Source organism: Apus apus, chromosome 1, assembly GCF_020740795.1.
Source record: "Apus apus isolate bApuApu2 chromosome 1, bApuApu2.pri.cur, whole genome shotgun sequence".
Classification (NCBI taxonomy): Eukaryota; Metazoa; Chordata; class Aves; order Apodiformes; family Apodidae; genus Apus; species Apus apus.
In genome coordinates this window covers 200,207,074-200,229,575 of record NC_067282.1, presented here as the reverse complement: position 1 = coordinate 200,229,575, position 22,502 = coordinate 200,207,074, and the positions used below count along the sequence as shown (strand labels likewise).

At 41.4% G+C, this 22,502-nt stretch overlaps 1 protein-coding gene across 8 annotated transcripts in view; it reads left to right on the top strand.

The window, feature by feature from the left end:
• CELF2 (CUGBP Elav-like family member 2) overlaps positions 1–22,502 on the top strand; it is a 377,540-nt gene that overhangs the window by 276,610 nt on the left and 78,428 nt on the right. For all 8 annotated transcript variants that reach the window (XM_051635638.1, XM_051635627.1, XM_051635617.1 and 5 more), the window contains one exon: positions 1,710–1,792. In XM_051635638.1, coding sequence (XP_051491598.1) covers positions 1,710–1,792 — 83 coding nt within the window. The remainder of the gene's footprint in view (positions 1–1,709; positions 1,793–22,502) is intronic.

Sequence of the window (22,502 nt, the reverse complement as noted above, 5' to 3'; positions counted from 1 at the left end):
GCTGTGTTCTCCTGGACATCCTTTCTCCTAGGTCTCCTTTGCTGTCCACGGGGCTGCTGTGAGGTTGAACAAAAGCAGGTGTATCAGGTGGGACTTGATGTTTCAGCTGGGTGAACATTAAGGAGGTGGTGCAAGCAACGGCTTTGCTTACTGGTTCAAGGGAACATGGAGGCTCAAGAGCCAGTGTTTATTCTGTTTACTGTTTGGTTTTGGCATTTCTCTGGAGTTGCAACAGATCTCTGCCTGTGGTTTAAGAAGACGGGATTGTTTTCTGATTCATCAGTAAAATCTGCATCATGTTATTTGATATGAAGTAGGTTTTTGCTTTGGTAGCCATTTCTGCCTCCCAGCCAGCATTACCCAGCATGTTTTCCCTCTCCAGATAGCAGATGGGTCACCAAGCACCCTGTCTGCAGCCACAGAACTCTGTAGGAGTTTGGGGTCTCTTCTTAATGTGACATGGCTCCAAAGCAGGGGCTGCCCATGTCCACAGGACAAGGGCTGCGTTCAGCCTCACCCCTTTTCCCCTACGGACAGAGTAGGAACAGATTAGGCTCTATGGGTGTGTCTGCATCTGCATCACTGATTAACTGTGCTGGGTGGGAGCTATCTAAGTGTGAATTTTCCTTGTACCTATGCCTGCAGCCTTGTGTTATTCATGGAAATGCACAATTGATGTTCTCAAAGAGGTCTCCCTCCTGCTGGAAGTAAAGTTGAAGTCACAAGCTGGGATAGGGCATTGAGCATCCCACCTGCAACATGATGCCAGGCCCTCCCTCAGTAAGTTCTCTACACGTGCCCCCTGCATCCCTGGTAGCAGATTTCAATGCTGTGGGACATCACAGATTGCAATGAGTGAGATTTTGGTCCTTGTTTCTTTGTCCCATGCCTGTCATTTTATTATAGCTGTCCCCTGAGGACCTACCTGTGAGCCCTGACCTCACCTTGATGCAGGTGTTGAGCTGCCTGGGCTGGGTGTGCTTCAGGAAGACTTACTTGCCATGTTTGCAAAGGAGAAAGTGGCAACAATCTCTGTTTAGTCCTGCAGACAACTTAGTTGGACTGCCCTGCCAAAGGGATAAACAAGGGATTAAGGCAACTAAGACTGTCTGCTTTACTGAAGGTTACATGTTTGCAGTCTCACATAGTGCTGACGACCATCAGCAGCCTCCACTATCCCACCAGTGGTCAATTCTCCTGTAGCTTATCTTCCTTTTTGCAGCTGAGATGAGGGTCCTACCTCCAGTCCGACCTGGTTTCAAATAGTGGGGAGCAAACCACAGCTCTTACATATCAAGCTCCTTAAACAAGGTCCTGTTTTCACCTGATTTTCTGCTTGGGATGCAACAATAAACTCCCGCTGCTTGAGCTTGCCATGCTGCTTCTATTCAAAGTATAATGGGGAGCCTTCAGAAAAATACAACCTTATTTACACTGTGCAAAGCCAATTGGATTTTGGTTAACTTAATTTCTAAGTGATTACAGTTCACTAACAATGTAGGTATGCTATAGATGCAATGCACAGGGGGTGACTTTTTATTTTAAACCATGCAAACTTTCTTTTATTCATGTCATTCAGGCAGCCTCATGATAATTCACATTTCCAGCTTTCATAATGTGTTGTTCAACCAGTATTTTTTCTCCCTCCCTATTGTACTCTCACAAATCATATTCACTAATTTCTGAAAGCTTTTCATTTCTCTCTATAGGTTGTTGTTTCGTAACATTTTATACAAGAAAAGCTGCTCTTGAAGCACAGAATGCACTGCACAATATTAAAACTTTACCTGGGGTGAGTACATTTACTTTTTGATCCTAATTATTCTATTGCCAGAAAAATAGCCCTTTCGCTCAAGATGCTGCTTGGTGCCCTGGTTGACCTTGATGTCTTCAAGGGAGGGTGGCTAACCTAATTGTCTGTCCCTGTGATGGTGCCAGTCCTGTAGCAATGACATCATCTCAAAAGGCAGCCGAGCAGTTGCTCTCCTGTAGAAAGTCCCTTGGCTGGAAACCATGCTGATTCCTGCTGACTAGAGGCAGTTACTGAAGTGCAAGGTAGATTCTTTTTTTTTTAATTAAGGGGGAGGGAGGAGGAAAAACATATGGCAGGAAAACAGTGCACCACTAGGGCTTCTAGTTTGAAAAGGGAGAGAAAAGACAAAATGCAGCCAACTTTGTTAAATGCAGCCTTTATCCTCATGGTTTCCAAACAACCTGACTGCATTGGTGTGGTGGCTGCAGGGTGCTATGGTACCTTGTATTGGCTTTCACAGTGTCACCCTGTTCCCTGCCACCACCTCTCCTTAGCAACCTGTTCTCACTGAGGCATCATCTGGTGGTCAAAACAGTTGTGGCCATGTTGTATAAACTGTAGCTTGTGTTAATCCTGTGGCAGTTCAGATAGAAGAAAAAAGTATGTCACTGGTAGTTGCATGGCTTAACTCTGAAATCTTGTTCTGATGTTTTCATTTCTTCTGCTGAACGTAGCCAAATACTTTGGGGATGGGAAAGCAAACATATAAAGGATAGAGGTATAATCCCTGTTCATGTAGAGGAAGTGTTCAAGTATATGGTTGGAGTGCATTGGTTACAGACACAAAAATAAATAAATATATAAGACACTGTATAAATAAATAGAATGTTGACTGGATTGACAGTTACATGGCCAATATCTCCTTTAGTTCCCACGTGCTGTATGTGAAATTAGACACTGTGTTTGAAAAATTAACATCTGGCCCTCTCACTTTATGTAACTCCTGTTAGGAAAGCCACCTCATCTGTCATGGAAATGACCAATGTAGAGAAATATGTCAGATAATTACATGTGAGTTCTGCTAATTTATCGAGGTAAAATGGGAGTCCTCTCTCATTTGCAAATGAAAATGCTGGAAGGGGTGGTAGGAAATTTTCAGAGATAGGCCAGCTACAGGATATAAAAATTGTGCCACTTCACATTCAAGTGATTTATTCCATCAAGTGGATCCTTACATCTGGACCTTAGAAACCTCCCAATGATGAGCTTAGCTTGAGGATGAAGAGGATGGGTGTGCCATCCTCAGAGAGAAAAGAAGGCTCTGAGGGATGATTGACAGCACTCTCTAACTCTGCAGCCTTGGTTGTTGGTTCCTTCCCCACTGCAGAAAATCCCAAACCCTTGGATGACTGATCTAGCCCAATTCAGCTAACATTGCAGTTGTGCAATTGCTCTCCACGATGCTTTGAGTCAAACAGCTGTCCTGGCTGTCTGGATAGTATGGACACTCCAGCAAAGGTGGTCCCAAGCTACTGGAGCAGCACCCTGCCCAGCCAACATCCCTGGGTCCAGGTTGGGTGTGGGACCCTACTCTGAAGCTCCACCACTGGATCTATACATCGCTCCCCTTAGAAGCAAAGAACGTCCTTTCATTTGCTGCTCTGTTCTTCCCTGAGCCCCACGAGCTGCCTGGTGTGTTTTGAGAGATCTTAGTTATCCCAGCAGGTGACTCAGAGGAGCAGACTCCTTCCCTGACCTCTCCATGTACAGGTGGCAAAGCTGGCTCAGCTCTACATCACATCTGACCTGAGCAAGGCATAATTTTCTCCTCCATTTTTGTACAGCTAACAAACATCCAGCAGTTAGAGAGACTAGTGTACCTTTGGATCTTTTTTTAAAATAAAGCTCAAAAACTGTAATATTTTTTCTAATGCCACCCCTAGCTCCTTGTTGTTTAAAACTCATCTTTTCAAGCTGTGTTTTTCTGTCTTAACTGTGAGGCTACAAACTTGTCTTTTAAGGAAATGTCAGAATTACTTTCCCATTACTTGACCTGGGCTTTAAAAGTATTTCTGATGCTGCCAGAGATGTTAAGATTTTACTCTGAGTTAAGTTGTTATTCCTATTTCTTAAAGGGGCACCTCCAATAAAGAGAAGTGACTCTAATACAGATCCTTTACTTCTCTTAGAGAGCAACTCAGCATATATTATATATGTGATTCTGTATTTTGCATGTGCTGTGTGCAGACACAGCATATATGATGATACTGTTATGCTGCATCTGTGTATGCCCAAAATAGCTTCATTTAAGCACACTTTAAAGTTGTGGCACACATGCTGAAAACACTTCAAATTAGCAGGATTCTCCTTATATGAATTTTGGCAATTTCCATGTTGTTAGCTCTGGCCAGCTAAGCAGCTTTCACTGAACAAGCAGGAATCAGTAGTGGGTAGGTCCGTGTGTCAAAGCAGTCTCCTTCAGCGCAAATGGAATCAATCTTCTGGCAGAGTTACAAGGGATGAATTTGGATCAGGTTCATTTGGGCATCAAGTGTCAACTTGCTTCCAGGAAATGAGATATTGTATGTAGGAGGTCCAGTAATAAGGTGTCTCCTGCAAACAAAAGAATCTGTGCTTTCCACTTTTAGGGTAGTACCACCATGCATCAGATGAGAGACATCCTTAAATAGCCCAGGAAAAAAATCTGAGGCAAAGGCAGGTGATTTATTAGTGTAAGGTAGGGATGATGGCGGAAGTGGGAGCAGGGGGCTGCATGGATGCTGTGGTGGTTGGAACTTGCCTGTGTTTTACCTGCACATGACCCTTGCTGCTGCAGAAGCATGGAGGGGAGTGCCTTCGGGTTCATTAAATGAGAGAGGTTCAATTGTTTCTGGGCTTAGTCTCATTGTTTCTTACATGTGGACCTGCTCCATGTGGCTCTGTAAGCAGGTTTTGGATCAGCACTCACAAAACCGAAGTAGTGGGGATTTAGTGTGAAATTTATCCCCCTTCCAAGACTGCCTTCTCAGTTCAATTTAGGTAGCTCTTTGAGCCAAGCCGATGGTGCTGTTTCTATGCCTACTTTTTGCATGGACCTCATCCTCAACAGAGACATGAAAACACAGGCTCTTTATCTGCTCCTTTGAGCTGCACCCTTTTAGTGGACATGAAGAAAATAGGACCAGACATAAATGATTAATGCAGAATCTTGGAAGAAAATATTGCAGGGTGCCTTGCTGTTTGATTACAAGCCTTGGAATTAGTCAACATTTCCATAATTCTAAACCAATATACACCTGTTTTCCCACTGTGATGTGAAGGCACAACTTAATTTAACAGAAACCCCGCTGTGCTAAATCTCTCATTAAATACCAAGCTAGTTCTGTAATTTAAAGTTGCAGCACCACTATTTTAACTGAATTGCCTTTGTATTATAAAATTAATAAGAAGTTAATGATGCACTTTGCTGGATTCTCTCAGATTTTTTTTCACAGCAACAACAACAAAAAGGAAAGATAAAGAAGAAAAACATGTCACCAGCTGACATCTCAAGGCTTTTCTGGTTTTAATCATTTTCCTGAGGATAAAACTCATTTAAAAGATTTTTTTAAATTTTAAAAAACTTCCAGCATAAGCAGGATCAAACATCTTCTTTTTGCTCATGATTAGTATAATCTCTCTGTTAGTCGTAATATTCCTTGTCACATAATGGAGCTTTTATCTTTCCTCCAAAATGTATTTAGATATCACTTGTTAGGGTAGGATTGCTACTACGCAGAGAAGAAGATATACAGTGCTTGAGAAATACAGACATATTGATATATACGATATATATCAATGAAATAGTCCTCTTCTGTTTACTTGGTGCTGGCATCATGAGTAGCTTTTATGTCTTGTAAATGAACAACATGAATTTCCAAATGTGTCTTTTCAAACACGACATGCAAGCGCGTAGCTCATATCCCCACTCATAGGGATGTGCTTTGTATTATTCAGCTTACAGTCAGGTTTTCTTGGACTGTTGATCTGGATTTTGTTTTAAAAGGCAGAAGGGAGAAAAAGGGAAAAACGTATGAATGTAATAATGATCTTAGAACTGTGCTTCTTTGGGATGAGATGTAGAACTGAGGCCTTAACTAAGCTCATCTTCATTAAGAATTTTATGGCTTTGTTAGGGGTGTTTAACTTCTATTCCCTAAACAAAATAATCCAATAAATTCCACCCATCTAAATTTAGTCTGTACCTTCAGTTAGATGTAATAATCTTGGTTCCCCCGTGCTCTCATTTGCTGCTTAGTGAAAATTGGATTCTGTCTAGAGGGCAAACCTCTAACAGCTGAAGGCAGGGGCTGCTTAGCCACCTTTGTGGCACTGACATTTTTTGTTTGTTTTAGTTTTATCACACATTATTTTTAAAACAGAAGGTCCTCTGTTTTGCTAGCTAGGATTTCCTGCCAAGTGTTAAGTGCAGGCAGGTAACACAAGAGCAATGTATGTTGGTTGGATTCTTGAGGTGCAGTAGCTGAATAAATAAACCTTTAAGCTCATGCAGAAACTATTTGAGGTCAGGAATCGATGGGAATCCATTTGTACAATCTACACCTAGAACTCTTTGGAGTCTTTGTTCTGTATTTGAAGTTAGATTGATCTGACATGGCAACTATTGCTGCTATTTCTGCATATATCCCCATAGCTAAGGTTATCACAAAAAAATAATTTACAGCCCACACTGATTTAGGCCTCCACACTCCTACACTTTTAACAGACTAATGGTTTATGTGGTTCCTATTTCAAGTGGGAAATACATATTGCAAGTAGCAGCAAACCCTTTGTATTGAAGTTCTGGCATGAAATTAGGATATTAGCTGTATGAATCAATTTAATTAAGGGTTTAACAATGGAGAAATACAGTTTGGAGAAAGCTCTTAAAATTTTAGAACAGCAAGATGGAGTTTGTAGGATCTAACTGTCCTGTAAAATATTAATGGCTTCCTTTTTTGCCAGATGTTGTTGAGGAAAAGGTTTCTCCGTTTTTACATTATAAGAATCACTACGGGTTTTATTAAATGCCATTTACGTGATAGGGAAACAGGAGTGCCTTAGAGGGAGCTTTTCCCTGAGTATTCTGCTTTGAGTGTAAGGAAACTTCAGGGTCCATTTAGGGATGCAGAATAAGAAAAAATATCCTTAGAGAGGAACTTCTCTCTTGGTGCCCATTCACGGAAGGGTTTGTTCTGCCCTACACCAGGCTGACAATCATCAGCACGATGCCAGTCTGCTTTGAGGCTTCAGCTCTCCCCTGCAGATCAAGCTTCACCTGGAGTGTAAAACACACTTGTTCTTGCTCCCTGTCACCTTGTGGGTGTCACGAGTATTGGCAAGGCAGCACCACAGGCCCTGTAGGTGCGGGGAGCAAAAGGGGCTGTAATGTGGAAGAGAGATCTCAGCACTGTGCTGAATCAATTTAGCAGGTTGTTTAACCTTCAGAATAATCTGTTTCAAAATTACGACTTACTGTGAATCCACGTTCACTTTCTGATAGAATACTGTTTGTCCAACGAGAAGCAAAAAAACCAAATATACTTCTGCTTTTCACTTTTCAGTCTGCACACTCCTCTTTTCTTATGAATAACCTGGCACACTCCTTTCTGGAGTAGTGTTTCAATATCCAGTTCCCTTCTCTGCTTTAGGCCTTATGAGTTGTCAGTACTGTTTGAACATTATGTAATAATTACCTGTAATAAAAAGGTAATCATCCAACATGACTTGAACAATAGCCTGAATATGAGATATCAGTGACTTTGAGAGATTTTGACAAACAGAAAGGGAATTCAAAGAGCAATTAAGTTAGTTAAGGAATTGGAGTGATTGATTTATGATGACAAATTAAACTAATTCAGTACCCATATAGCATGGCCAAATGCTGTTTAATGAAGGATCCAAAAAGTCTAGAATGGTTTAAATTATAAAAATAAGCACATGGGAAAGCGGAGAATTCTCAGGGAGTGCCTGTTCCTAGGAACTGAGCTATGAGACATTGAACAGTGTTGAGAAGGTTAATCTGGCCCATTTCTTTGTTTAAAATGCTATGCAAATGGAACCACTTAATGATACATTTTGTCCAATTCACAAGAAATTATTTTTTACTATGCAAATACACCTCTTCCATCTCTGCCCCTCAAAAAAACTTGCATTGGCTTTGCCACTGAAATGAAAAATCAATACTTGCACTAAATTTAGGTACCTTAGTGGAAAGGTTGGATATGCATCTACCATTACTGGGAAACAAAGAATGGATCACCAGCCCTGAATTAATAAAATGGTAAAGAGTGACTTAGGAGCCTAATGAAACCCTTTAAAGTAGCTAAACTTGCAGCTTAATGGAATAATGATCGGTGTTGTGCAGGTGTAGGGAGAGGAGAGTATGGACTAAGTGAAAATAGTTTCTCTAGATTGAGCAAAACCTTTAGTTCATAACTGTATTGTTCCTTTTTCTCAATGAAGGATGGGGGCCAGATTCACCTTCCCTTGCAGGCTGATCATTAGGATAGGTTTCTGGCATACAGAATGCAGTTCATATCACCTCTGGCTTTTTTGTTGCAAGGATTTAACTTGAATTGATCTAGCAGAGCCTTCACCACTGGACTTTGCTAAGATTGGAGATCACAGTTTCTCCACTTCAAGCTGTATATGAAAATATTAAACTTCTGTGGGGTTGAGAGAAAGCAGGTAAAATCTCTTGGTTGCCTAGTAATGAGGGCAGTGACTCAAGAGTTCTGATTTCTGCGTATGAGTCCATGCTCTAAGTATTTCTATTATTCAGAAAAGCTTTAAATGTTTGGAAGATACTCTCCAAGAGTAGGAAAGTGCAGGAAGATCCTTGACCTGAAACACTGGGAGAAGGAGGCTAAACCTTTATCTGTGTTGCTTAAGGGGCTGGTGCCCCAGCGTAACCCCTGGAGTACGTCAGGGGGGTGCAGAGCAGCATGGGGTATGGACATCAGTGAGATGTTCACATGAGACCATTTCTTTTCCCTGTCTTAGCAGATCTGCTGAGAAGCAAGAGCACATCAGCCCAGCTGAAAATGCAGTTAGATGCACAGCAGCTTTTTTAGACTGCTCATTCAGGATTTTTTTTTTTATTATTATTTTTTTTTGTGCAGCTTTGCAGTATAAGTAATATTGGGATGGAAACTAAGTAGCTCATAACACTGGCTTAACCTCAGAAAAATTCCCTAATGTGAAGCCCATCCCCTAAAGGCCAAACTGTTCTGGCATGTGGCACTGGGCTTTACCTCTGATTTCCACCACTCCCAAGAGTTGAGGTCATCACTTTGCAAAATGCCTCCAGAATTTAATGTCCAACTTTGAACATCTTATTCAGCGAGGCTGGAAGATTGGTTCACAGGATATCACTTTCCAGCTGGGTACCCAAAAAAATCACTGACTGGAGAACCTTTTGCTGTCCACTTCAGAATGGAAAACTGAACAAAACTGGGAAGCCATGACTGGAGTACTCCAGGGTATTGCAAAACTCACCAAGATTTAGGTGGGATGCTTAGCTAAGGTTAATAGCCCAGGCACTCTCTTAAACAGCTATTTATCCTCCTGCTGGTGTTAGCTGTTTTCTGTTATCCGGAACAGAAAGTACAGGTGCTTCAGTTGGCCTCATTAGCACCATGACACAAGCTATTAAAATTGTCTTCGTAGTGAAAAACCAGTTCAGGGAGCCTTCCTAGCTGTCTGGCTGCTCCTGGGGTAGTAAAATTAGAAAGGCAAATCATAAACAATGTTGCAAGCACCACTAAGTAACATCATTAGAGATGCCCCTGGATGCCATTTACCTGCCTCGACAGCAATGTTTGACGCCCGTGGATCTGAGTTATGTTATGACTAAAGAGCCTGGGCTTCATGGCATGTTTATAACAGAGAGACTGTTCATCCTCCTCCTGCCGTTGTGTCCATCCCTGTGGGCTGTGCTGCTTCTTTCCAAGACGTCTGCAGTGTGGTCTCTCACTCTGTGAATTGCTATGGAAGGGATGCTGCGCTGTCTCATTTAGTGCCTGTACTCCCAGCGTGCTGCAGGGAGCTGAGGCATCCTTAGTAAGCTTTCTCCCTTCCCAATCAGATAATGAGCCACACTGTTGCATGATGAGAGAGGAAATGCAAGTTCTGTCTTCTGGGGTCATTAGGAACCCCACGATATGTCCTAGAAAACCAGGTGAAATTGGGTGGCTTGACTGAGACTCCTGCTCTAGTAACACACCTTGGGCAATGATATTATGCCTAATTAAAAATACTCTTTGCAGACACAGGGAGATAATTGATTTTTTGCTCGTTCTCCAGAACAAATTATCATCTTCATCAGCTTAGTTGGATGAGCCACTTCTATGTCTGCTCTTCCCCTGTGGTGTGCAGGTCACTCCTTTCTCCTCTTGCCAGCAGAGTCACTGGGGCTGCTAGAAGTACTCAGGGATTCATTTGGTTGCAAGCAGTGGTTTAGGGTACAGAAGTGTTCATCTGTTTATCATGGTAGACATGCAAAACCTTTAGAGGTGCTAAAATGGGATGTAAATTCCCACTCTGAAAAGTTAAGGAGAACTAGTTGCAGAGCTTATATTTCGGGCTTTCAGTGTATGGAGCAAGTGATCAGCATCCTCTAAACCAGAGAGTAAATATCATGAAAGGGTTAAATACCTTTTGACAGGAAAAACAGTACCAGAGTGGGGAAGGCTAATGTTTGTCTTACGTTTGGAATGGTCCATATTTTCACTTGCAGCTTTGCTGAAATCAGTAATGGCTTTGCTCCCACAATGCAGCCTGAATATCTCCAGGAGCGGAGAGAAACAGTAATTGAAAAACCTGCCACCATAACTCCATTTATTAGCAAAAGCCTGTCTCTGTTGCCTTGTGCTAGGGAAGTTGAAAAGGCAAAAACTGCAAAAGAAAGAAAACATTGAACTAAACAGAGTCTTAAACAGTGGTAAACAAAATGTAGCTTCCTTTGTGGTTGATTTTTATCCAGCTGCAGCCAAATATCAAAGCAATATCAAAGGAAAGCTCCCCATTAATTAATTCAGACTGACTTCACAAAGCAAGCTGGTGCTTTTGCTGATATCTGATTCTGACAACTTCCTAATCTTCACAAGTTGTCATTAAGAGTGGCATTAAAGCAGTCTGCAGTCAATCCCAACTCTCGCCCTATTGTAACTCAGAGATGGGCTATCTCCCGTCGCAGGAGGAGGGGGATGTGCAAGCAGGGGTTAGAATAAGCAACTTTGCTTCTTTGCAGATAGAATTTGCAATGTATTAGGGAATCTCATTAATACATTGCCTCCATCATTCATTCTAGGAGTGCTGACCCAACCCACTTGCAACTATTGGAAGCTGCAGTGAGTGGAAATGTTCTCTTCTGAAGTATAAACATAGTGGGGAAAAAAACAGAAAGAAAAAAAAAAATCTTATGTCTGAAAGGAATAATTGGAAGTCTGTAACAGTCTTTAAGAAAGTATGAATAGAGCCTTATCATTGATTTCAAGATAGAGAACGTAGGATTCCGGGTTGAAGAAAATCAGTTTGTGGAAAATAAGATGCTAATCAGAGGATAAGATTAGTTTTAAACTAAGAACTGAAAGTCAGGTACCTCCGTAAGTGAAGCTTGTAATTCCACCATGAAAATAAACAAAACCCTCTGGTGTTCCTTACTGCTGCCAGGATCTCTCAATGGGATTACAGCCTCATGCAGAGATGTGAGGTACGTGATACCTTTATATTTCCATTCAACTGTGAAAGGCTCAAATGATTGAAGGGAGTTGGTGTTCTAGACCATCACTTGAGCAAGTATCCGCCAGACAGCGACTAATATTATTTTGTGGCCAATTCATGACAATACCTTAGAGGAAAATGTGCTGTGTTATTATACAGGATGCTCATTTCAAACATTGTGAGGAATACAGAGAAGATAAATGCTGTTGTGGGAGTACCTCACCAAGCATCCACAGCAGCATGGATGTAGATGGTGCATTTATTTCCTCCAGGGCCAAGTACTGCCCAAATGTCAGTGACAAATGGGAATTATTTCTGATTGTGCACAGAACTGAGGATTGACTGTCATAAGAGGTGAAATAACACTTAGATCAAGTATCAGCAAAAAGCAGTATCTGTCCAATTGGAATAATCTTTGAAAAGAAACAAAGTTGCAACCCAATCCTTATGGGCATTTGAGGTAGGAAAGAATTAGAAAATATATGATAGGGAGTAATCCTGTATTGGCATTAATTCATTCAAGATTAGCCACTGAATTTTTTCATCTCTCATTTCTTCAATTGCTAAGAGGTAAAAGAAATTGCTATGCTTGTGTGAATATAGAATCCTCTTATTTGTGAAAAAATATATGATTAACCAAAAAGAACGATGTTGGTAAGTAACAGCTACAGTCAGTTTAAATGCCATGCTTATATGCTTGTGTCTAGAGGGCTCTGAGGGTTGCTCAGGCAGGTGTGTCCCTTGCCTCTTGTGACCCTCTTCATTTTGCAAAGAATGCCATGGATTTATCCCGGTTTAAAATCGGCCTGATAGCTAACAGCTATCATGTCTGGCACTTGTCTTCCTCCCTGTTGACACAAAAGCCAAAAATAGAGGGTGTGACTTGGTGACAATTTCTTTTCTGTACCCATGCTGTTTTCCCCTGAGCTTTTGTTGCCCTCCATGATCTTCACTGAAGCTGCAAAACAGGCCTGAGGCTGCATTAGCCCTGCTCAGAAAAAATACCCTATGCAAGAAAACCAGGAGTTCAAGACTTCCCAGTAGCTCCATGTGCTACCTTTGGAGCAGATAGGATGAATGGTGTAAGAACTTTTAGCTCAGCTGGTTTTATCAGAGGAGCTTCCTGATAAAGTCTCTGAGGCCTCCAGCTGTTCCACCTGAAGCCATCTCTGCAAAGAGATTTCTTTGACCTTTGGGCCGGTCGCACATAAAGGTGTTACTCGTGGGGCACAATGCAGAGAAAACTTCTAATTGAGTAGAATAGCAATATAAAGAAAATTAAGAGAAGGCAGCTTTTCACATCCTAGCATTTATAGTCACTAAATGTAGCTCGTTGGTGCTTTTTTCAAGAGAATCAAGGGGCCCGGGCTCTAAAAAAATGCATTAAGGTTCATATTTAGGATCCGATGGTAGTTCAGAGCTTTGCAAATGGGTGGAGCTAGGTTGATTTTGGCCTTTCTGTTCCTGATACTGTCCCTTTTACTAATTACAGCTCAGTCCAAATACCACAGCCAACTGGAACTGACTCATTCTTCAAAAATACATGTTTCTGCTCAAGTTGACCATTTATTTGTTTAATTGTTCGTTTAACTTCTCAAGCACCTATTGAGGGAAATATTTAAATGCATTATAATTCCTTAAGATTAGCATTATAAAAGTACACTACATGCTTAGTATCCATAAAACACACTTGCCTTATCCCAAAGAAAGTACGAGCAAAGTTCATTAGCTGCAGCAATGCTAAACATTTGAAGAGAAGGGTGGTTAAAAATTACATGGTTACTTAATGTGATTCTTACTGCTGTATGTAATTGTATGTATCCACAATTAGACATTCATATTTTCGTGTGGACAGTGTGTGTTTGTGTGTGTGTGTGCTTGTGGCTGGAGACTGCAGTAATATTCTCTTTTTCATAGACGGATCAAATATCGAGCTGTCTTTTTTCATTCCCTCTCCACAGCCAGATTATTTTGCCACTGCAGAGTATTGGCATAACACTGAGAGCTTTTATTTGGATGCTGATACTGGATAGTTGTGGAAAATTCCTGTAACTTCAGGTCATGGAGAGCTTAAATAGAATTTATGAGCCGTATCCTCATTTGGCATAAAATATTATGGCTCTGCTGGTGAAACAATAAAACTGGACTGCTTACCCCAGCTGATCTCAGTCAGAAGAGTAGGATTTTTGACATCTTCATTCAAAACTCCTTTTCTACCTGAATGCTTTGGCTATTCCCTGCAATATTTAAAGAGACATGCCTGTTGACAAGTAGTTTGGGGCTCATATCTGACCTTTGAAGAAATCTGGCTTACTCTGTGTTTGGTAACAGGGAGGAATTTGACTGCCTGCCTGACTGCTGGACAGGTGGGAATTGTGAATCAAGACACGTATTCTGGACTCAGAACTGCTTTGCACCTTTGCTAAATGAATGCCTCAGCAGGCCCACATCATCAGTGCCAACTGTTTCTATAAGTTGTACCCTTTGCTCTAATTTGAAAGGTAGAGTTTTAGTAATTTTGATGCTTTTGGGGCTTATTCTAGACCTACCTCAATCACACTTTTTAGCGATGAGATGTTCTTGCTGGTACATTGTAATGCAAATATGAAGGCTTTTCAACAAGAATTTTTAAGAAGCTCTGTATCTTTTAAATAAATAAATAAATTCCTTAGCCTACAATTTTATTTTTGTACCAAATAATAGGCTCCAGTTTCTGTCAGAAGAGGAGCCCAAGTGCGTTGCTGGATCAAGGTGACCTTCTATACTGCAGAGAGAGTCAGGCAGAAGATCTGCTTAGTAAATGGACAGAAAAATCTGTGATGTGAAACTGAAGGAGTGGTGGGGGCTGGTTTCTGTCTTACTGAATGAAAGCAAAAAATGCAGATGATAAGTGTAGCTGAGATAACGTTGTGAAAGAAACAGAGGAGCCCCTGACTATGCTTTCTTGACTTTCTGAAATGTTGCTGTGGCTAGCCATTCCATTTAAAGTGTTATTTCCTGAATTTCAACTTGGCAAGGGTAAAGGATATTGCTGAGCATAATCACATGGTGTTTTCCCAGAGCATAGTTCACAAAGGAGACAGTACATGCAAACACAGAACAGCATAAATCTTAAAATAAAACTTCTGCAAAACCAGCATTTAGTATCCTGGTAGCCATGCTCTCAATCACACCTGAGTTTGTGTTTTGCATTACAAAAACCATTGCATGTTTTTAAAAACTTCTCATTTAAACAAAATTTACTCAGTGTCATCAGTAGCCTAAAAGATAATGTATTTTGGTTTTGTTTGGGATTGTGTTTTGGGGGGAGGATTGATTTGTTTTCCTCCCAGTTATCTAAAAATCATCCCAGATGTTGATGTGGAATCAGAGGGATTTGTGTAGAAAGGGAGGGATTTCATATGGACCAGCTTCAAACATTAGTGCCCTAAAATGTTGCTCACAGCCTGAGCTACGTGTATGTTTCCATTTGGCAGCAGGAGAGGGTTGTTTTTTTAAGATGGGAACATTGTCTTGAGTCTTCACAGATTCTGAAGTCATAAATGAGAAGGGCAAATGTGCCCTCAGGAGTTGGTGCTTCCTAAGCAGGGGATTTTACTTTTGCTAGTAGAATTAACATGAAATATGCCTCCACAATCCACTCAAGTAAGCACAAGCCTCTGCTTTGCTGCCTTCCCCTTCCGGGATGGTTAAGGGACCTTTGTTTCATTCCCGTGGGAGGTGGGAAGACTTTTCATGGATGATGAGCATAGGTAATATGTTTTGTCTTTGCTGTGGCTCTATTTTCCAAATAGTAATATGGGGGGGAGAGCACTCTTAGATTTGAAGGAAAAGTACTCCTTTTTAAGTCTCAGCCTCCTGTTGACTTCTGGAAACCAACGCCCAATTAGGGAGATGGAAGGAAGTACGACTTCAGAATACTTGACTCATATCCAGTGAGAGACATTGACTGTAAGACTTGTGTCATGCTGGGAATTGAGTCCTGGCTCCTAAGGTCACACCGTCCAAATCCTCCAGCTCTCCTGGATCACTGCTTCAAGTTCTCACATTACCTTTTCAGTAGGGCATCTAGGGAGTAGTATTGTAAAAAAACCTGCTTGTGTGGAGTATACCTGCTCATTAATGCCTTCATCTGTACCTGATGATAAAACTGAGTGATTTTGGCTGGAGAGACTTGGCTTCAGTTGTGGATTAACTCCAGATGAATCACGTAGAGCCACTGGGCCTTTCTTCCCCCATCATCTTCCTTTCTGTTAAAAAGAGATAGCAGCAATGAGCACCTCACAAGGGTGTTAGGAGGAGAAATCAATTAGAACGTGAGGAGCTCAGGCTCTGCTGTGGTGTGGACAGCTGGGCTGCATCCCTTTGGATTGTCATTCCAGTCTGTGCAGCACCTCCTTGCACAACGCCAGGCCTGTCGCTGCTTCACCGCGCTGCCTTTTTCACTCAGAAATGTGGGTGGTAATTTTTGCCCTTTGCCTTTAATGGGTGTTAAAACTCAGTCAATTAATGTCACAGAGAGACTTCCGTTATCTTTCTGTGCCTCATCATTTTAAATGCAAAGGGGAAGAAAAAACAACACAACAAACAACAACCAACCCACGTTGGCTCGCAAACTTCAATTGGCAAAATGTCAACTAAAGTTATTGCCGCTGCAGATGAGATGGATAACTCTTGCTGTTAAAATAATATCTGATGTTTTGCTCAGATGTCTAATGGGTTTTGCTTTTTAAGCATGGATGATACAAAATATCCCCAAGGCATTATTCCCAACAAGATATAGAATCCTGCTTGATGTCTATTTTTAGGATGGAATACGTTCTGTAAAGGCTCATTTGTTTGAAGAAAAGATAGTTAATCACTTTGGTTTCCCTGTGATTTTGAAGAGACCAATTTTGGTTGCACCTTCCCTTCCTTATCTCCACTCTGTTCAGCTCACATGTGTCCTGGAGTTCTTGTCATTTGTGTGGGTGGTAAGAAATGATGGAATTAAATAAATGGAGTAGAACTGCTAACAGAGTAACAGTAGTCATTTGTACATTAGGAAGTGAAGTTGTCATTTCTGAGACAGCCAACTTTTTTATGTCTATAGGAGAGTACAACTTTTAAAGGAGACTGAGTGTTATACCTTAATTAGTGAATGTGCAGGAGGACCAGCAGGATGCAGGGATGACTGCAGAAGGGACTGCTAGAATATTATTATTATTATTATTATTATTATTATTATTATTATTATTATTATTATTATTATTTTAAAGTGCAGCATTGTTTTTAGTCACTTGAGCTAATGTTCAATTACGCTTGCATTTAAAACACGGAGTGTAGTGGATCGCAAATGACTTGAGTTGGAAAGCTTCCAGAAGTCATTGAATTTCGGCAGTTTTAGCGTTCTCTGGTAAAAGAAACAACTTGTGTTAAGCAAGCTATAGGCTTGTTTCTGTACTCTAAATAGAAAATAATGATGTTATGCATTACTGCATGAACTATATTTGGCACACACCAGCAATATTCATTTTCTCCTGCTTGTCTATCCTTCCTCCTTCCCTTCCTCCCTCCCTCTCACTCTGTCTCCAAGATATGCAAATATATATGACAGTAATCTAGGAGGCCAAGTAACAGACCACATTCTTCTACTACTAAAATTGTATGAATACCTAACATGGTGTAAATCCCTTAAACTGGGATTTATGAAAGGATGACAGCAAGCAATCTTCTGGCTATGCCATCGCTCAGGCAGTTACAGCCACTGCTTTGCATTTATTTGTGAGTGTCTATGTAACAGATGCACATTTATGCTCCTTTTACCTGTGAATAAACTAAGGTAAATGACTTACACCAATACTGGGAATCCAAAAGCTCTGCCAGTGCTGGTAAACAAGCAGGACCGTGGCACTGGTCTGTGTGCTGGTTAGCACTTTTCCTGCCCACTGTGCAGGCATATTTGGAGTAATAACATGGGCTAGCGATTGTTCCCAGTAGGCAGTATGCACAAGGGCATCCTGTTTTGAGAAATAGGAAAAGTATAGCTGTGTAAACGCAAGCTGTGCCTCACCACTCCTCCTAAGAGCCAGAGAGCAGTCCCTTGCCTCTTTTATTCACTGGTATTTATTTGGCCTCAGAGACTGTCCCTGGTTCCTGGAGAAGTTCCCTGAAGCTGTAGCCAGATATTGACTGTGTAATTCAAGTTAGTTTGACCCTAGAGAAGTCATTCTAAACAGTTTTCTTCAATAGGAAAATACACCTCTTTCACTTCTGGGAAACTTGTATTACTTGTGAGTCACTAGGGTTTAAAAAAGAAAAAACAGCATTGAAGTGATGTGAAAAATATGTTCAAGAGCTCCTCCAAAAGGATCCTATTGAAGAACTTGGGAGCTAAAAGCTGAAATGAGGGGCTGGGGGTGCATGTAGAGATGTCTACATGCAATAATCCAGAAAAACAATGATCTCTGAAGACCCTGGAAATCATTCCATTCTCAGGTGCCTATAGACCATTTTCAGTTCTTCCCCAAGTCTTTTGGTAGGTCAATACTTCCCTTCCTTGTTTCCAAACTCAGTGAAGGTGTTCAGGAACCTGGAATGTACAGAATTGGGTTCTCCTTTTCCTTTGACTACTGGTCTAATTAAGCTGCACTCTCTAATTAGACCAGGGGCTGGGAGAAAACTTTAAGTTCATTCCCAGACCAGAGTTATGCAAAGAATGTAAATTTTCCCCACCAGTTTTCATGCTGGTGCCTCTTTAGGGCCTTTTTTCCCTTGTGACCTTAGTCTGTCCTTGCTGCTCCTTAATATTTACTTCCTCTTTAGTTTTGCTATTGGTTCCAAAAAGTCTATGGATTTATGATCCTTTCCCAAAAAGAGTATTAGCATTTTATTAAGGTCTGACATCTCTTCTTCTCTCTCCCACATTCTCTCCTGCCATTTTACAATTCTGAGATGTACAAAATATGAATAAAGTCCCTTTTGGCTTAAAAAATGATTGATGCTAGCAAGAAGCAAATCCCAAAGTGCTAGAAATGACAAGATACATGCAAGTTGTCATCATTTAATCCTATTGCAGTTTGTTTGGGTGTTACCCAAGTAGCCCAAGTTCTTTAAATTTACCCTTTGCTTGGGGCAAGGTTTAGCTCAATTTTGGTTACATTTCCATATGATGTGGTCTGTGAGGGTGACAGCTAAGGGGCAAACTGAGCTGAGGCGCAGCTAGAAACATACAGCTATGGAAGGTGACAAGGAAGAGAGAAAGGGGACAGGTCTAAAGAGGTCTATGAGCTCTAGAAATCTGCTGATGGCTTTAAAGGATTGTAGGAAGATCATGGGGGCAATGGGAAGGAGTGAGGAGTCATGGAAAACACCCCACACACACACTCCCTAACCTCCTGTGGTGTAAAGTAACACTGTGCTTAACTTTAGAGGACTTTTAGGAGATGCTCTTTGACTAACATACTGAGCTGGGTGAAGGCATGGGCAGGTTTATGTGCATTCAGGGTCCTTTCTTGATGAGTGATTTCCTTTCCTCAAAGCACCAGGAATGATGGGAGCAAGACATGTGCAGTCATCAGTGGCAGGAACAGAGCGTGAAAGCTGCTAATAGGTGTAGTAATCATGTATGAAGGTGTTTTTGCAATGGACCATAAATAACTATTTTTCATAGTCTAAGTACATGGCCGGAGTTTTGGAGGTTCTGAGGCCACCCAAATTTCACAGACTCAACACAGCTGCAACAAATTGAGTCCCTCAACTCCTTCATCTTCACTGAAAGTCATTTGCTTCTTTTTAATCACCAAAATCCTCTTTAAGACTCACATACAAAAAAAACCAAAAATCTTATTAAACCGACCAGTACAGATCATTTAGAGCGTCAACTGCCTCAGGCTACAAACCTTGCTTCATGTGCAGAAATTACTGCTACCGGGAAGTCTTTAGCCTACCTAGAACATCTAAACACCCCCTTCACTTCAGACAATGGTTGGAGAGCAGGTGCCCAAAAGCCTTTCCACCAAATACGCTGACAACTCCAAAATGAGATTTAAGCAGTTGCTGGTGATGTGGTGGTGAATCAGAGTGTGCCAATCCTGTGCTTGGCCACAACTGGAGACAGTTCTTCACCCCTAGCACTAGTTTAAGGTTACATCTGATTTGAAGCATCTGTGGCTAAATGAAACAAGGTGTTCGCTGATCACATGGCACGATGTGCAAGCACACAATGGTAATCACAGCTAATGACTGTGCTAAATGCTAGGCTGCACACACCTCCTTGTTTGGGGTTTGTTTTGTATACAGAAGGTAACATCCACTGAATAAGGAGGATGCCAAGTTACAGATGGGGTTGTGGAATCGTATTTGACAGCCGATTAGAGTAATCTGACAGAAATGATGACTTAATCACCACAACAGGCTCCAAATTCCCAGATAGAATTCCACCCAGGTTAATCTAATTTCCTTGCAAAATTTTTACCAGAAATAGACTCTTAGCCGGCTTGTTTTCTCCCATGCAGATGTCACATAGCTTTGACAAGAATGTAAATAGGTAGCATTATTCATAGAATCATTAAGGTTGGAAGGGACCTTAAATATCATCTAGTTCCAACCCCCGTGCCATGAGCAGGGAACCCTACCACTAGACCAGGTTGCACAAAACCTCATCCAACCTGGCCTTAAAAACCTCAAGGGATGGGGCATCAACAACCTCCCTGGGCAACCCATTCCAGTTCCTCACCACCCTTATAGTGAATAATTTCTTCCTAATATCTAACCTAAATCTCCCCTCTCTCAGTTTAAAACCATTAGCCCTTGTCCTATCACTATCTTCTCTGATGAAAAGCCCCTCCCCAGCTTTCTCTCAGCCTGTCCTCATAGCAGAGGTGGTCCAGGCCTTTGATCATCATGGTGGCCCTTCCCTGGACCCTCTCCAACAGGTCTATATCTTCCTTGAGCTGTACAGAACTGTACACAGTATTTCAGGTGGGGTCTCACCAGAGCAGAGGGGCAGAATCATTATTGTCAAAAAGATGACTTGGAGATTCTGAAGATGGAGAGGACGCATGCCTTTGAGAGGTTTTTTGGGCTGCTTGGCTGTTTTTTTCTCTAATGAACTTGTATTTACATACGGTGATATGTACTCAGTAAAAAGAGAGGGAAGAAATCTGTAACTAGTCAATTGTAATTCTGGTACCACGGCTCCATCCTGCTGCTGCCCTCAACATAGACAGCAACCATCAGTTTTTCACAGTTGCCTGTTTGGCCACTGTTTCTTTTCCTTTTTGGTTCCCATGGACAACAGCAGCAGCCCTGCTTGGGATGCACCCAAGGAGGAGCAGTGAGGTGCTTGACCTCGGGCTTTGCGTGGCCTCCGTGGCAGCAGATGGAACCTCCACTTTGCCTCCAGCGCTGCCGCCCGGCACTGCCCAGCCCTGGGCACAGGGCTGCTCTCGGTGGTGACACAGTGGCCATAGTGTGTTCTGAGACCTATGGATAGCGAGTGTGTATAGGAAAGGCAGGCCATGCCATTCCTGGCTGCACAGCTGCATCCCACAGAGCTCTCTGAACTACTTCCCAGGAGAGGTTATTCCTTACAGCCTGTCCTCCTGTCTGGTTTCGATATCCCCGTGCACGGTGCTTGCTGGGGGAAGCTGCCCACGTTCAGAAATAACTTGCATGAGAGCTGTGATGTTTTCTTTTACTATAGGGTCCAAGCACAGGATGATGCTAATACCTATAAATTATTTACTGCGTTTACTTTTCTCACTCTTGTCTATTTATTAATTGCAGCTGTGCATTCATAAATACTGTATTTTTGTAAGCAAAGCTTTCTTCATGCACAGAATAAAATGTTTCCTGTTTTTCTGTATGACATGACATAGTGAGAAATCACTTACCTTGAGATCCATAAGTGTATGGCTTTGTGATGTATGGCTACAATAACAGCTTTCGGATAAGACATGAAATCCTTCATTTCAGTAGATGACATGATTCTAGTGGGTGGCATCTAATTTGAAACAGGTTTATATCATCTATAATCTTTTGGAAGGCCTCAGAAAGCATAGCTATTTTATTATTTTATAGCCTGCAGTTATACAAGCAAGATATAAAATGCACAGATTATTTTCTCTTTTGCTCATCGTAGAGTGAAAGGATAGTACCTATTTAGCCTTTGTTTCTGCCCCTTTAATTTTCGTATTCACTGCACACTTCTTTGAGATTCATTCTTTTCTTTTCTTTTTTACGCTTACTTTTAAATATTTTATGGGTAGAGAGCTTATAATATGTATTGTCACGGCAGTTGTCTCTAGAGGTCAGCAATGAGTTTAATAATGAGATGCGAACCAGTGACTCTGTAAAACCCATTTCAGGTTATAAATGGCATGTTTTATTGAATCTAGTGTTAAAGGTTGTTAACGTATCAATTCATGATGGTCAGGGTTAAACAAGCTTCAACGTGAGCCTTCTCGTGTTAGGAACCCATCAGTAACGTGTGTTTTCCACCTTCTCCTTCAACAGAGCCATGTTTGTGTGTCCCATCCATTTTACCTACCATTGGTGTTCTGCTGTTTAAACTCTCCAGGCCTGATCTGAATCTTTCATTAGTTTTGCTCTGATAGAAGTTTGCTAAGCTCAGCAGCAGCACTCCTGACTTTGGCAAAGAGAATTTGGACCATGGGTTTTTAGCAGGAGCCTTTTGAATCAAGTCAAAACCCAGTTGAAGCCTCTTGTTAAATCTTGCCTCTTGCTTGGTGAACAGATTACTGACTTAATGAACTTGGGGTAAATATCTATAACAGAAGGGGATTGTTTCTGATGTGGTAACTGTGTTTTGTCAGGTAACACCAATCTTTATATTGTGACTGAGGGGCTGCAAAAATACCTTCTTCACCTGACTTTGGTCTAAAACTGGTTTCTCTGGTTCAGGCAGTTTGAAAAGTCAAATATTTTTAACGTTGTTAGAATTGCCTTTGTTCTACAAACCTCCACTTTGGGGTGTATAAAT